Source organism: Lissotriton vulgaris, chromosome 10 (assembly GCF_964263255.1).
Source record: "Lissotriton vulgaris chromosome 10, aLisVul1.2, whole genome shotgun sequence".
Classification (NCBI taxonomy): Eukaryota; Metazoa; Chordata; class Amphibia; order Caudata; family Salamandridae; genus Lissotriton; species Lissotriton vulgaris.
This window is the reverse complement of record NC_141698.1, coordinates 938999527-939014659: the sequence shown is the minus strand read 5'-3', so window position 1 is coordinate 939014659 and position 15133 is coordinate 938999527. Positions and strand designations below refer to the sequence as shown.

The 15133-nt window shown below is 48.5% G+C and overlaps 1 protein-coding gene across 1 annotated transcript in view; it reads right to left on the bottom strand.

The window, feature by feature from the left end:
* SLC25A13 (solute carrier family 25 member 13) overlaps window positions 1-15133 on the bottom strand; it is a 785732-nt gene that overhangs the window by 412387 nt on the left and 358212 nt on the right. The window contains exons 8-9 of the mRNA XM_086941927.1: window positions 10135-10228; window positions 9908-9992 (exon numbers count right to left, since the gene is read on the bottom strand). Coding sequence (XP_086798053.1) covers window positions 9908-9992; window positions 10135-10228 — 179 coding nt within the window. The remainder of the gene's footprint in view (window positions 1-9907; window positions 9993-10134; window positions 10229-15133) is intronic.

Sequence of the window (15133 nt, the reverse complement as noted above, 5' to 3'; positions counted from 1 at the left end):
GGCAACCTGTCCGACCATGTCCGGATCTCGGAGGGCACTGCGAGACAGCTGCAGTGGTGGCACACGGACCGCGATAGGGTCTGCGGCAGATCCCTCTCCCTTCCCCAACCGGAGCACGTAGTTGTGACGGACGCGTCCCTCCAGGGCTGGAGAGGCCACATGGGAGAGGCGGAGATAAGAGGCCTCTGGTCTCTGGCGGAGTCCCGGCTCCATATCAACCTTTTGGAGCTGCGGGCATTCATCCCCTCTGTCCGGGGGAGTGTAGTGCAGGTGTTCACGGACAACACCACCGCCATGTGGTACTGTAACAAACAGGGTGGGGTTGTGGACCTTCTGCCAGGAGGCTCCACGCCTCTGGCAGTGGCTGGAACATCAGGGCGTGACCCTGGTGGTTCAACACCTGGCAGGTTCTCTGAACGCCAGGGCGGACGATCTCAGCCGCCGGTGCATGATGGATCACGAATGGTGTCTGAACTCCGACGTGGCGCAAGGTCTCTTTCTGCAGTGGGGAGAGCCTTGGTTAGATCTATTCGCCACCGAAGAGAACGCGCAATGTCATCAGTTCTGCTCGTTGGAATTTCCAAGGCGGAACTCGCTCGGAGACGCTTTTCGTCGCGAGTGGAGTTGCGGTCTGTTGTACGCCTTTCCGCCTCTTCTGCCCAGAGTGCTGAAGAAGATCAAACGCGACCGGGCCCAACTCATCCTTGTGGCTCCGGACTGGGCGCGAAGGTACTGGTATCCCGAGCTACTCAATATGTCAGTCGATCCCCCGGTTGGTCTGCCTCTTCAGGAGGATCTTCTGTCGCAGCAGCAAGGGACGGTCCTCAACCCGAACCTGTCCAGTCTCCACCGCCATGCTTGGAGATGGAGCGGTGACAGTTGAGGCCATTTGACTTGCCTCCTGAAGTCTGCAATGTCATTCTGGCAGCCAGGCGTCCCACCACAACGTCGGTATACGCCTGCAGGTGGAACAGATTTGTGGCATGGTGCACAGCAAAGGCTGTGGATCCTCTCTCTGCCCCTCTTTCTGAGGTTCTTCTCTTCCTTCTTTCTCTTGCCCAGCAGGGCTCTGCTCTGGGCACTATCAAGGGCTACCTTTCTGCCCTTTTAGCCTTTCTAAGGCTGCCTGATCAACCATCTTTGTTCAAGTCCCCTATTGTAACTCGTTTCCTGAAAGGCATCACACACATGTTCCCCCCCTGTTCCGTTTGTGATGCCTCAGTGGGACTTGAACCTTGTTATTAACTATCTGATGTGCGCTCCCTTTGAGCCACTTAACAACTGTCCTGTCCGCCTTATAACTCTGAAGACTGCTTTCCTGGTTGCCTGGTTGCCATCACCTCTGCCAGGAGAGCGAGTGAGCTCCAGGCTGTTTCATCCAAACCTCCTTTCCTTTCTGTCCATCCGGACAAGGGTGTTGTTGCGGACTAGACCCTCTTTCCTGCCCAAGGTTGTCACGGCCTTCCACATAGGGCAGTCTATCCCCTTGCCCACCTTCTTTCCGCCACCGCATCCCTCAACAGAGGAAGAGCGGCTCCACCGTCTGGACCCAAAACGTGCGCTTTCGTTCTATATATATGCCGGCTGGAATGCCAGAAACCGGTCCTCGGAAGCTTGTTTCCGGTCCAGGGAAGACATGGCTTGGCAGTTCGGGCTGGACTGTTCCCATGAGGCACAGGGTCAGACTGATTTGCATATAGCCATGTCTGAACTGGGGTGGCAGAGTGGGCTAAAGAACGGTGATGGATTAAACCCAGATCTTTTGACTGGGTGCGAGTGTTTGATTGATTCAGATGCTCCGTCCATCACCACCCCCTTTTGTACTGCTTTTGGCCGCCATAAGTGTGGCAGGGTATGCTCAGACGTGAGTCCCTTGCTCACTTTGCCACTGGATTCAAGCAAGCCGGGCTGAAGACGGCTGGAATGCCAGAAACCGGTCCTCTGAAGCTTGTTTCCGGTCCAGGGAAGACATGGCTTGGCAGTTCGGGCTGGACTGTTCCCATGAGGCACAGGGTCAGACTGATTTGCATATAGCCATGTCTGAACTGGGGTGGCAGAGTGGGCTAAAGAACGGTGATGGATTAAACCCAGATCTTTTGACTGGGTGTGAGTGTTTGATTGATTCAGATGCTCCGTCCATCACCACCCCCTTTTGTACTTCTTTTGGCCGCCATAAGTGTGGCATGGTATGCTCAGACGTGAGTCCCTTGCTCACTTTGCCACTGGATTCAAGCAAGCCGGGCTGAAGACGGCTGGAATGCCAGAAACCGCTCCTCGGAAGCTTGTTTCCGGTCCAGGGAAACATGGCTTGGCAGTTCGAGCTGGACTGTTCCCATGAGGCACAGGGTCAGACTGATTTGCATATAGCCATGTCTGAACTGGGGTGGCAGAGTGGGCTAAAGAACGGTGATGGATTAAACCCAGATCTTTTGACTAGGTGTGAGTGTTTGATTGATTCAGCTGCTCCGTCCATCACCACCCCCTTTTGTACTTCGTTCTATATAGATCGCACATGCCAGTTCCGGGTGGATGACCAACTCTTTGTTGTTTACGTGGGCGCTAAGAAGGGACGGGCGGTGCACAAGCGGACCATCTCTCGGTGGGTCGTCTTGTGTATCAAGGCTCGTTACTCCTTGGCGAAGAAGGAGCCTCCTGTTGGACTGAGAGCCCATTCCACTCGGGCCACAGCGGCTACCACTGCCCTGGGCCGGGGAGTCCCCCTGCAGGACATCTGTCAGGCAGCTACGTGGGCCTCGCTGCACACGTTTGCAAGACACTACTGTCTGGACAGCCAAGTCCAGAGGGTTGGCTTCTTTGGCTGTTCCGTCCTCCAGGACTTTCTGGTGTGATTATTGGTTCGCAGACCCACCACCGGGGTTGGTATTGCTGGGGTATCTATTCTAAGGTAAGGAATCCAATACTAAACTGTTTCTTTTAGATGAACAAGTTACTTACCTTCGGTAACGATATATCTGTAAGAAACAGTAGTTAGTATTAGATTCCTTACCGCCCCACCCATCCTCCCCGTTCTGCGAACCGATATCTAGGGTTAAGGTCATCCCCTTTCAGGGCCCTAGTTTCAATGGCACCAGTGTTGGTTTTTAACATGGCTCTGCGTTTCTGGCGCGGAAAAGCTGTGTCTAAGAATTGACGTCAGCGCGCGGAGGCGGCGTCTAAATACTCCGACGACGTCATCACGGTGCCCACGATGCCGACTCCGGACGCGGAGCCGCAGACGAGGCCTACCGACGCGCAAGGGTACTGCTACGCAAAAATTTCCGGATCCAGTCTGACGCCTGGGGATATTCTAAGGTAAGGAATCTAATACTAACTACTGTTTCTTGCAGATATATCGTTACCGAAAGTAACTTGTTTGTCACTTCCGGTGCCAGCTTATTTACTGCTCGGTTGAGCCAATTCTCAAAATAAATTGCTGCCTCATTGGAGTCTGTAACGGTTGGGGGCTTCTCCATCAGAGCCGATACCAGTTCTTTTTGTTGGATTGTTTTCCTGTTTTACAAGAACGTGATTTGATTAGGGGGGGGCCTTTGCTTCGACAATAGTTGGTGTCTAAGATCTTAACAGTGAAGTGAACTGCATAGTGGCCTGACCAAAGTAGAGGTCGTACACTCTTCATTTCAATGAGTTCATTATTGGTAAAAATACCATCCAACGTGTGGCTTGCTTGATGTGTTGGCTCCAGGACAATCTGAGTAAGCCCGAAACTGGCTAAATTGTCAGTCAGGCCTATTGTGTCAGAAATATTATCAGCTTCTAAGTAAAGTTAAAGTCACCTAACACCGTAAAGGAGTCATTTTCAACGAGTTTATTTCAACGTTTTGTCAACTCTTTTTGAGGATATCCGACTGGTGTGGCAGGAATATGTCACCTAGGAAGGCCGGCTTCAAGCCATGAGCGCCTATCAACGGCAGATGTCAGTAATGGACCCACACCCTGTTTGTCTTTGGTGCCTTGAGCGGGACCACGTCCTCCTTGGGACTTGGTCTAAACCCAGCACAGGGGCTGTCCAGACTGCCACGCCATGCACCAGAAGGCCTTGAGGGAGTCCCTCAAACATCTAGCAGCTCGATGTCGCGACGACCGATGTCCCGGTCGAGAGGAAGGTCTCGGGAGCAGTCGTGGAGCCTGAGGTCATCATTGCACTCCTAGTCGTTGAGCATCTAGGTAAGTCTAAACAGAAGAAGTCAAAGAGTGCTTCAACTTCCCCTCATCCATCGGCTAATGGGATGAGGGACTGTCACCACTCAAGGCCTGGCTATGCGGTTTAGCCAGCGTCCCGGTCGGCTCTGCGCCTCCCCAAGTTTAAGTGAGTCAGAGCAACCCCCTTCCAGCTCCGATAATTTGATGAGGCCATGCACCCAATACTTGGACAGCCCATTTCTACCGGCGTGCCTTCGGACCCCATGGGTTCGGAAGAGACCTCTTCTGGATCCACGCCTGTTGCGCCAGTAGGACCCCAAGGATACACTGATGGATCCAGACCGGCGCTGGTCGTGTTGTCCCAACCTTTCCCGGCACCAGTCCGTAGGCAGACCCCCCCCCCCCCCCCGGGCAATATCCCAATGGAATTTGGTGAGACTGATTCAGAGGCTGGTGGCCCTCAAGGCCTCCTGCATCCTGCTTGTGACATATGCCTATTGGCATATGCAGACTTGGCAGTGGAATCTGAAGTTCCAATAGGCACAGCATCAAGGTCTCTCTAACATGGTCCAGATCTCAGACGGAACCGAGAAGTACCTGCAGTGGTGGCTTACGAACAGTGATTAGGTCTGCAGCAGACCCCTTCCCCAACCAGATCTGACAGTAGTGACAGATGCGTCACTCCTGGGATGGTGCAGCCATCATGGAGAAGTGGAGATCAGAGGAATCTGGTCTCTGGCAGAATCTGGACTCCACATGAACCTGTTGGAGCACTGAATGACCCAATTGGCATTTAAAGCCTTTCTACCCTCCATCCAAGGAAGGCTTGTGCAAGTGTTCACGGACACCACCACCGCCATGTAGTACTGCCACAAACAGGGTGGGGTAGGGCCATGGATCCTTTGTCAAGAGGCTCTGCATCTCTGGACATGGTTGCAATAGCAGGGTATATCCCAGGTGGTTCAAAATCTGGTGGGCTCTCTGAACCCCAGAGCTGACACTGCCAAGTGGATCATGAATGGAGTCTCCATCCGGATGGTGCAAAGTCTTCTTCACCAGTGAGGAGAGCCTTGGTTGGATTGGTTTGCCACAGATGAGAACGCACAATGTCAGCAGTTCTACACAGTGGGGATTCCAAGGCGGCTTTCGCTCAGAGACACTGTTTGTCTTAGGTGGAACTCAAGCCTCCTAATACATTTCCGCCCACACCACTCCTGCCCAGAGTTCTGAAGAAGATCAAGAACAACCGGACCCAAGTCATCCTTGGGAGCCGGGATAGGCACAGAGTGTCTGGTATACTGAGCTGTTGAGCATGTCCATCAGTCCTCCGCTCAGGCTACTCCTTCAGAAGAATCTTCTGTCGCAGCAGCAGGGAGGGTTCTCCACCCGAACCGGTCACTGCTCTGCCTTTTTTGCGTGCAGATTGAGCAGTAACAGTGGATAGCTTTCTACCCAACACCTGAGGTCTGTAACGTTATCTCGGCAGCAATGTGATACCCTTTCTGCCCCCTTTCTCAGGTTCTCCTGTTTATTCTTTCCCTTGTCCAACAGGGCTCTGCTCTGGGCACTGTCAAAGGATATCTTTCTGCAATCTCTGTTTTTCTTTGGTTGCCTGACCAACCTTCCCCTTTCCAATCTCCTATTGTACATAGGGTTTTGAAAGGTTTGCAAAATATATCACCTCCCTCTCCTTTCGCTGTGCTCCAGTGGGACCTCAATCTCTGCCTCACTTTCCTTATTTGCGCTCCCTTGGAGTCTCTGCACAATTGTCCACTCAGGCTCCTAAGGGTCAGTGAGCGTCAGGCCTAGCCATCCAAGCCTCCTTAGCTTACTATCTACCCAGACAACCTGGTGCTTTGTCCAATAGCTTGCTTTCTTCCGAAAATGGTCACCCCATTTCATATAGGGCAATCCATCACCTTGCCTACTTTTTTACATTCTGCCTCATCCCTCCAAAAAGGAGGTGCAACATCAATGCCTGGACCCAAAAAGAGCGTTGTTGTTCCAACTTGAGAGCACATGAGAGTTTCGTGTGGACTGATGTCAGTGCAAAGAAAGGACAGGCTGTACAGAAGAAAACCATCTCCCGATGGATCATTCTATGTATCAGAATCTGCTAGCATTGGCTAAGAAGCAACACCCTGAGGGTTTGCACGCTCAATCCACTGGAGGTAAAGCTGCAACCACTGTGTTAGCTCACGGAGTTCCGGGCCTGGACATCTGCAAGCAGCAACGTGGGCTTCCCTGCACACCTTTACCAGGCACTACTGCCTGGCCAGACAGGTCTGTAGGGATGGGCACTTTGACTGTTCGGTCCTGCAGAACTTCCTCAAGTGAAATTTGTCTGCGGACCCACCTCCGAGAAGGTACTGCTTGGGTATCTATTCTAAGGTAAGGAATCTGCGGCTAGAAGTCAATCAGATAAACAAGTTACTTACCTTCAGTACATCCATGCTCAACCTAGACTTTCAGATACTCAGCACAATACTAGCAACTAGACTCCACCCATTAATGCCTGACCTTATACACTCGGATCAGCAGGGATTCATCCCAAGCCGAAATACTGCGCTCAATATACAGTGCCTTATGATAATCATGGAGCACATGACAGGGGAGGGGAGGGGATGGTCTTTGCAGTTGATATTGAAAAGGCCTTCGACAGTCTTGAATGGGAGTTACTGTATGGAGTCATGAAAAAAATGCGCCTGGGACAAGGCTTCTTGAAATGGGTCAGACTGCTCTATACGAGACCCTTGATGCGGATCAGGACGGGCTGAACCATTTCAGAACAGTGCGGAGTGGAGGGGGCACACAACAAGGATCACCCCACTGTTATTTGCCCTGGCTATGGAACGGTTGGCCTTTCAGCCTGGATCTATTCTAAGTACCAAGGGATACACCTGGGGAACAGTGTACTCTATATAGCGATGTATGCGGATGATCTACTGATGTTTCTGGGGAGCGTAGGAGTGGACTTAACTGGCACTAAGAGACCAAAGGGGGAATCTGAGGAAATGTCAGGATTAAAGATTAACCGGCAAAAGCCCAGACTTTTTCCCAGAGACCCCGCCTGCTGATCTGGGAAACCGTCAATGGGGACCCAAATGCCTGGAAGAGCTGGAGGTGAAAATATACCGCTCCGTTCGAACATATTCGAGGGAAACCTGGGGGCGGCCATACGATCTTTGAGGACCTGCATGGAGTTTTGGAAAGGCTTCCTCATTCATTAGCGGGGAGGGTGGCGCTATTAAAAATGGTGGCACTACCACGAGTATTATATTTCACTGTGCTTCCAATATGGCTACCCCCAATGTGGCATACTGACTTGCACTCCTTAGTGATGAGTTGCCTGTGGGGCATGGGGCATAGAAGGGCAGCCCTGAAAACAATGCAGTGTCCGACTGTAGAAGGGGGCCTTGCAGTCCCCAACTTTAAAAGATATTACCTTGCTTCTCAATTACAGTGGCTGTCCCGCTGGCTGGCAGATCAGCAGTTGCAGGCACATGAAGTGAGTCCGTTCACGCCAGACTTGCATGTACTATTGAAGTTGTTGATGAGGGTAGACAGAGGTCCAGTAGATGACACAGGCGATGTACAAGTGATACGGCGCTGTTGGAGACGCTGCCTCCAAAAGACGCAAACACATGTCCCTTACTCACCTGACCTCCCCATAATGATATTAAGAATACTACCATGTGGGGGACAATGGTAGGGCCTCACAGACTGGATAAAGGCAGGGGCATCACGACTGGGAGACCTATATAGGTCCGTGGGACTCCTCCAATTCGAACGCTTTCGAGAGGGATTCAACCTCCCCCATGGTAATTTCTTATTGCACAGGGGTTGTGGCGGCGATCCGCCAACACTAGGGATGGGGGAGGGGGGGGGGGATAGTGGCGGGGTGGAAATGTCCGAACTGCCGCACCATGCCTCTCGTAGCTACATTGGTACTGCGGGGGATAGAATCAAAGCGGTCACCTGCCTGTATGGGGCTCTGGGCAGAGCTACCCTTCAACCGCTGACTGGTCTCTGCGATATTTGGGCTGAGGACCCGAATGCCCCCCTAGAATACAAAGATTGGGAAAATATACAGGTTGGGACCCTTAGGAACTCGACAAATGCCAGGTTTCAATAAATTTCTTTATACTACACAGGGCATACCTTACCCACGGACGAATTAATAAATTGTTCCATGGTGAGGACGCGAGATGCCCAGCATGCGGAGAGGTGGGGGCAGAACTCTTCCATATGCTCTGGACATGCCCAGAGTTAAGGAACTACTGGAATGAAACCACTAACACAATCAGAGCGATTATAGAGCGCCCAGTCCCCTGTACCCATGCGCACTGACTCGTGGACCTGTTCCCCCACAACTCCAAAACATGGGTCACCAGCAGATTTCAGGACCTGGCACTGATACTGGCTAAAAGAGAAATAACGCAACATTGGAAGGACCCTGCGGAGCCAGACTTCCAGTAGTTGGAAACATGGGCGGGATTGTGAGGGGAGGATTCACCTTAGAAACGCCCATCGGGAGATTGGATCAATTGAGAGAGCCAGGGCCTGGGAAGCATTGGTGGATAATGCAAAGGACCCAGAATCTGCATCAGGGGGACTGTCTCCTCAGAGGAACCCGGTGCAACCGAACTTGGACAGGGAGGGACCCCAGGCTAACTCGGACATACCCGAGCATATCTAAAGGCCTGAGCAATAGGGTGGGAGGTAGCACAGATGGGACAGCACTACAACTAGATATTAGAATATAATTATATGAATCCCTAGCATATGGAAAAGGCCTGCAACGGGGCAGGGGATCTGGGAGGGATTCCAAAGTTAAGGGGTTAGTTTGCATGTTGTGAATAGCTATCTCACATAAGAGACACTGCAATCTGATTACATACTGAGAGTGATAATAAATAACTGAACTGAACTGTTTGCCGCATGACAACTGAAGACCGATAAAATGTTTTTTTTTTTATAAACACCTCTTTGCGCTCATCTGATTTTAGGATAGCAAATCTATTACTCTGCAAATACTTGCTGCTTTTTGAGTTTCTGATCAGCAAAAACACATGATTGTGTTACAGTCTAGCTCTAATGTTTCTAACGAATTTTCAATCCTTTTAAAAACTTTTCAAATGTGTGCTTTCCTACTTTCCTGTCAAACTTCCTTCAGGTGATGGCAAAATGCGGGATTCCCGTGTCAATTTAGGTAACAATTCTTGGAAACTTTGGGATATATCTATGGTAACCAACACAAGCTGGTTATGCAATGCTGCCTCGGTGCAATAAGCAGAGACGCTTTAAATTATGCGTTTTTATAACCTCAACTGTTTTCAATATACTACTTGGAATAATATCGGAAATTAGAACATTTTCAAAGCGAACGCTGCCTCAGTGAAGAAAATAAATAAAAGCTTATGATGAGTGGGGTAGTAGTAGAATTAAGTTAGCAAGTTTAATAATGAGGAGGAGGAAGAAGATGCACCATTAGAAAAAAAAAGTGGGGCCGTAAAATTGGACAACCATATATTTTAGTGGTAAATTTCAAATTTACATATTGCTAAAATAAAAACAAGGGAGTAGATTTGCAGCCACTTTTACTAGGCTGCCTCGAAAGTATGCATATCTTTTTATAACTAACACTTGTGCACAGACACCCATTTTTGCACTTCTTGAGTGTTAAGTCAACAAGGCGGGAAGCGCCTGAACATAATGCATCAGGCAATGTCAATGTATCCCATACCTGCCTTTGAGCCTCCGCTAGGTTGTAGGGCAGCGCCCCCTCTTCCAGAGGAGCTATCCTTTCAATGTCGGCTAACGTCATACGTCTAGAGGAGAACAAGCAAAACACATCAACAGACTTGACTGGCGTAGCCGAAAACAAAGCAAACCACAACAGCACTTTATTCCTTGTATTTTAATATCTTAACTCTACAATTTAAACAAGAAACAAGAGAGTGCTCCACTCACCCGCGAGGCTCATATAAATCTGCTAACTGGAACAAGATGTCCACTTCCATGGGTGTAACCTGACCAAATTTCTGTGCAGCCAGAACAAACTCCTCTGAAAATAAAAAAGGAAATGAAAATAAGCAAAGGAGTCGTGGGCATCCATCAGAAGCTTTAAAACACGAATCACTTTGTAAATCATGGCCTGGTTAAGATTCTAGAAAGTGAGGCTGTCTGTCTAAGGGGGAGTTGACAGCCGCGGCAGAATGCAGGGGCTTTGCATTACAGCCTGTTGGAAATAGTTTTCCTTGAACATGAGTCATGAACATCAAGGGGAATGAAATAATGGCAACATCTTAGCACAAGCACAGGCGGTGCTTAATTTATAACATAAATACCATACTTAAGTGCTGATGTGCAAAGTATTTCTTAAGAGTCCCACTCTCTTTTTTACCTCCGACATTACCCATTTGTGAGCCAGCCCCACTTTGCTCAAAGTATTCGGTAAGTTCTTCTTGAGAATACTTGGAAAAATAAAGTAAAATCAGAAAACGTGATTCAATTGGGGAGTGAACGACAGACACAATTAGGGCCACTCACACCCTGGGGTACCGGTGGCACTGCACTTGCTGCACCAATGGTAGCTATACCCCATGTTTGCAGTGTTAAGAAATCTTACACTGCTACTGCAAGTACGTTTCTCTAAGAAGGTCTGCATTGCTGCTGCATGTGCCCAGCTTCCGGGAAACTTAAATATTGTTAAAAAAGCAGAGCATGAATGTAATACATTGATTGACTAAGCACAGCAAGGCTGGACTGATTCCTGACAGTTTTAGTACAATCCAATGGCATTTGTCATCCTGATCCATGCATTTCAGGCCTCCACTTCATTTCTGTAACGGTTTGGCTGAAATAAACAGAGAAGGTTGGCAGTAATCAAAAATAGTCCACTGCCGTTTAAATTCAGTGCCAGTGAGGCACGTCGGAAACTTCAGGCACAAATTAAGTACTGCACAAGGCCAAGAATGGCATGTTTCCGTTGGCTCTTGACAGGACTAGTTCGGGAAAAAGACAATAATTCTGCATTCAATGAAACACCAATTCTATTTCAAGTGGACATCACAGGAGATAACTGATGGGACGTGAGACTCATGCTTAATTTTCCTGATTTATACAAGGCAAATTTCTCCAATCCTCAAATCGCTAAAGGAGGATCTGTAAAGATGGACACCTTTTTTTTTTTTTTTTAGGTCTGCCCTTAGCCAAGGCCATCTGTTTTTTCATTAAAAATCATCATAAAGTACATACATCTATAGATAGGCTTCTTCATGCACTGGTTTGTGAGGGTGCCATTCACTTTTTGCTTTTACCCAATGCATCATACAGAATAGAGTAGTGGCTAAATCCTCCTCAGCCACTCAGTGTCTGGAGGATTAGGCTCTTGAGTGACAGCACTTTTACCAAGTACTATCTTCTTCCACATTAAAACGAACAGGAAAGAGTCCACAGGCAGATAATATCACCACAACTGTTAGACCTGGCTCCTGGGTGTAGTTTCCCCACTAACTTATTGCCTTCAGACCCCCTGTTTTGCTGACATTGTTCAAGGACTCTGCTCAATTTACCACTGCAAAGCAGTGCTAAAATGCTTGTGTTCTTTCCTTAAAACATGGTAAGATTGGCTTATACCCAATTGCACATTTAATGTATTTATAAGTTCCTAGTAAAGAGGCACAACAGTGCCCAGGGTCTGTAAATTAAATGCTACTAGTGGGCCTGCAGCCCTTATTGTGCCACCCACTTACGTAGCACTTTACACATGTCTCAGGTCTGCCATTGCAGCCTGTGTGTGCAGTTGTAAACTGCCCTTTTAACCTGGCAGAATAAACCTTTTACCAGGCCCAAATCTTTCTTTTCAAAGCATTTAAGTCACCCCTGGCGTAGGCCGTGGACAGCCCAGAAGGCATGGTGCAATACATTAAAAAAGTAGGACATGTACTTTTAAGTATTACATGTCCTGATAGTGAAAAACTATACAACTGTTTTTCACTACTGAAAGGCCTACCTCTCCCACTGACTAACATCGAAGTTACCTTATTACATTTAATAAGCTGTAAGCAGTTCATGTTTGGTGTCTTTGGAATTGTAATGAAAAATCCTAACTTATGATGAAGACAGATTTTAAATTACAATTTTGAAAATGCCACTTTTAGAAAGTTGCAAAAAGAATAAATTGATGGAGATGTGGGCATAAATCCATCATTTTCTTTGCTCACCAAACAACCACAGTTTGGATCTAGTCATATGCAAATCAATCTTGACCCTACTCTCCATGGGAACAGTCCAGCCCAAACTGCCAAGTCAGGTCCTTCCTGGACCGGAAACAAGCATCCCAGGACCCGGTTCAGGGTATCACTCTTCATCAGCAAGGATAGCCTAAATCCAGTGACATGGTGAGCACGGGACCGCGGCTTGATCGACTGAATTCTGAACAATGTCAAACACTCACCCCCAGTACAGAGATCTGGGCTTAAACCATAATTCTTTTCCTCACCACACCACTCTAGTTTGGTCCTAGCCGTATGAAAATCAGTCTGGACCCTTGTTAGACTTGGCATCTTTTGGCGTGTTTCCTCTGAATTTTTGCTTTCTGACCTCCCGGTTTCGACTCTGTTTTTGCTGCCGTAGTGTTTCTGTGCACTTTTCTCACTGCTGATCAGTGGTAAAGTGCAAGTGCTCCTGTGGTAAATTGTGTTATGGATTGGTGTTTTCATGATTGGATATTTGATTTACTTTTTAGTCCCTAGTAAAGTGCACCGAGTGTGCCAGGGCCTGTGAATCAAATGCTACTCGTGGGCCTAAAGCTCTGATTGTGCCACCCACTTGAGTAGCCCTGAAAAGGTAACTCTGACCCGCCATTGCGGAGTCTGCGCGCAGTTTGTGAGTGACATATCGACTTGGCAAGTGCATACACTTGCAAGATGAAAACAAGTTACTTACCTGTAACTTTGGTTCCCCAGTATTGGTAACTTTCATAGATTCCCATGCTTTGTATCATTCCCTGTCGTCGGAATGGGAGCCTCGGTAAATAGAAAATACCTTAGTAGTAAGCACAAAGTGAAAAAATAGGACTAGGCCTCATCTCATTTTGTAGCTTATCCACCTCTTTTTGTAAAAGAGACCAAATTCTTGCAGTAGCCAATCAGAGCAGCCTCACCCCATAGAACCTTCCTGAGAGAGCCTCAGATTTTCGTAGTCGTTGTGAACAGCAACATCATAGGACAATAAGGCTGAGCTTTCCCAGGGGAGGAGGGTGGGCGCATGGGAATCTATGAAAGTTACCAATACTGGGGAACCAAAGTCACAGGTAAGTAACTTGTTTTCTTGCCCCAGTATTGAACTTTCATAGATTCCCATGCTTTGTATCAGAATAGCTAGCAGTAAAGAGAAAAGCATATTTTGTAATATGTGTACCTGTAAATGTCATACATAATCCTGATAAGAAAAACAGATACACAGTTGCATCACAAAGCAGAACAATGACAAGTAATACAAAATATGCAAACAGGAAGGCGGGATAGTAAGGAAAGCTCACCGACTTATTGGAAAAGGTTCCTCAAAACCGCCTGGCCCACTGCTGCATCCTCTTTCACAGAAGAATCCAAGCAGTAGTGGCGAGTGAAGGTGTGGACACTGCTCCATGTCGCCGCTCTACATATATCCTTGATCGGGACACCTGAGAATAGAGCCACAGATTAAGCCATTGACCTCGTAGAATGAGCACGAACTGCTCGTTGAAGTGGTTTCCCCGCTGCTTGATGGCAAAAGTGTATTGCACTGGATATCCAGCGGGAAATGCAGGGTTTAGAAACTGGACACCCCTTCCGTGGAGCACTGAATGAAACAAAAAACTGGGAAGATTTTCTGAATAGTCTTGTTCGCTCCAAGTAGAACTTGAGACATCTGTGAATGTCCAAAGAGTGCAAAGCCCTGTCCGTGAGTCATTGTCAACAGTGATGGAACAGGACGCAGGAGAATTGGTTGATCTTGGGAGAGGAAAAGTTCTGTGTACCAAAACTGCCTGGGCCATGCTGGTGCGATCAGAATCATTCTGCACGGTTCCGCCTTGAGCTTGCGGATCAGTCTCGGGATCAGTGGAATAGGAGGAAAAGCGTAAACAAATGCGCCGTACCAGGCAAACAAAAGCGCATTCCCCAAGGATTCCCGATGGTGAACCCTGCTTGCGTAGGACTGGCACTTGGCGTTTCGGGGAGTTGCAAACAGATCGATGGTTGGGGTCCCCCAACGTGCAAACAGTTCCTCTAGAATGGTCTGATCCAGTTCCCATTCGTGGCTGATAGTCTTTTGGCGACTCAAAGCGTCCGCTGTGGCATTGAGTGTTCCCGCCAGATGTTCCGCTGAAAGGGTGATGTTGTGTTGGCTCACCCAATTCCAAAGCTTCTGTGCTTCCTTCGAAAGGGTGCAAGATCTTGTTCCGCCTTGCTTGTTTATGTAGTGCATGGCTGTGGTGTTGTCTGTACGAACCAGCACTGAACGGTTGCAGAGCCTTGGAAGGAAAGCCTGTAAGGCTAGACGAATGGCCATAAGTTCCAGTAGATTGATGTGGAACTTGACTTGGACTGGGCTCCAATGACCACTGACCTTTAGGTCTTGGAGGACTGCTCCCCATCCCTCCATGGAAGCATCTGTTGTTAATACCATGGGAGATGGTGGAAGTTGGAATGGTAAACCTACTGAAAGATTGTCTTTTAGCAACCACCAGCTGCTTGCCTTCCGCATTTCCGGAGTGATGACAATCCTGTCGTCGAAGGAGCCTGTCACCTGACGCCATTGTTTGTCCAACTGTTCCTGCAGTGGACGCATTCGCAGCCTGCAGTGTGGTACCAATGGTATGCAGGATGATATCGATCCGAGAAGCGATTTGTATTTGCGAACTGACAGAAACTTCCGTGCCTGTAGAAGGCGAGCTGAAAGAATTAGCTTGGTTTGGTGCTCTTCC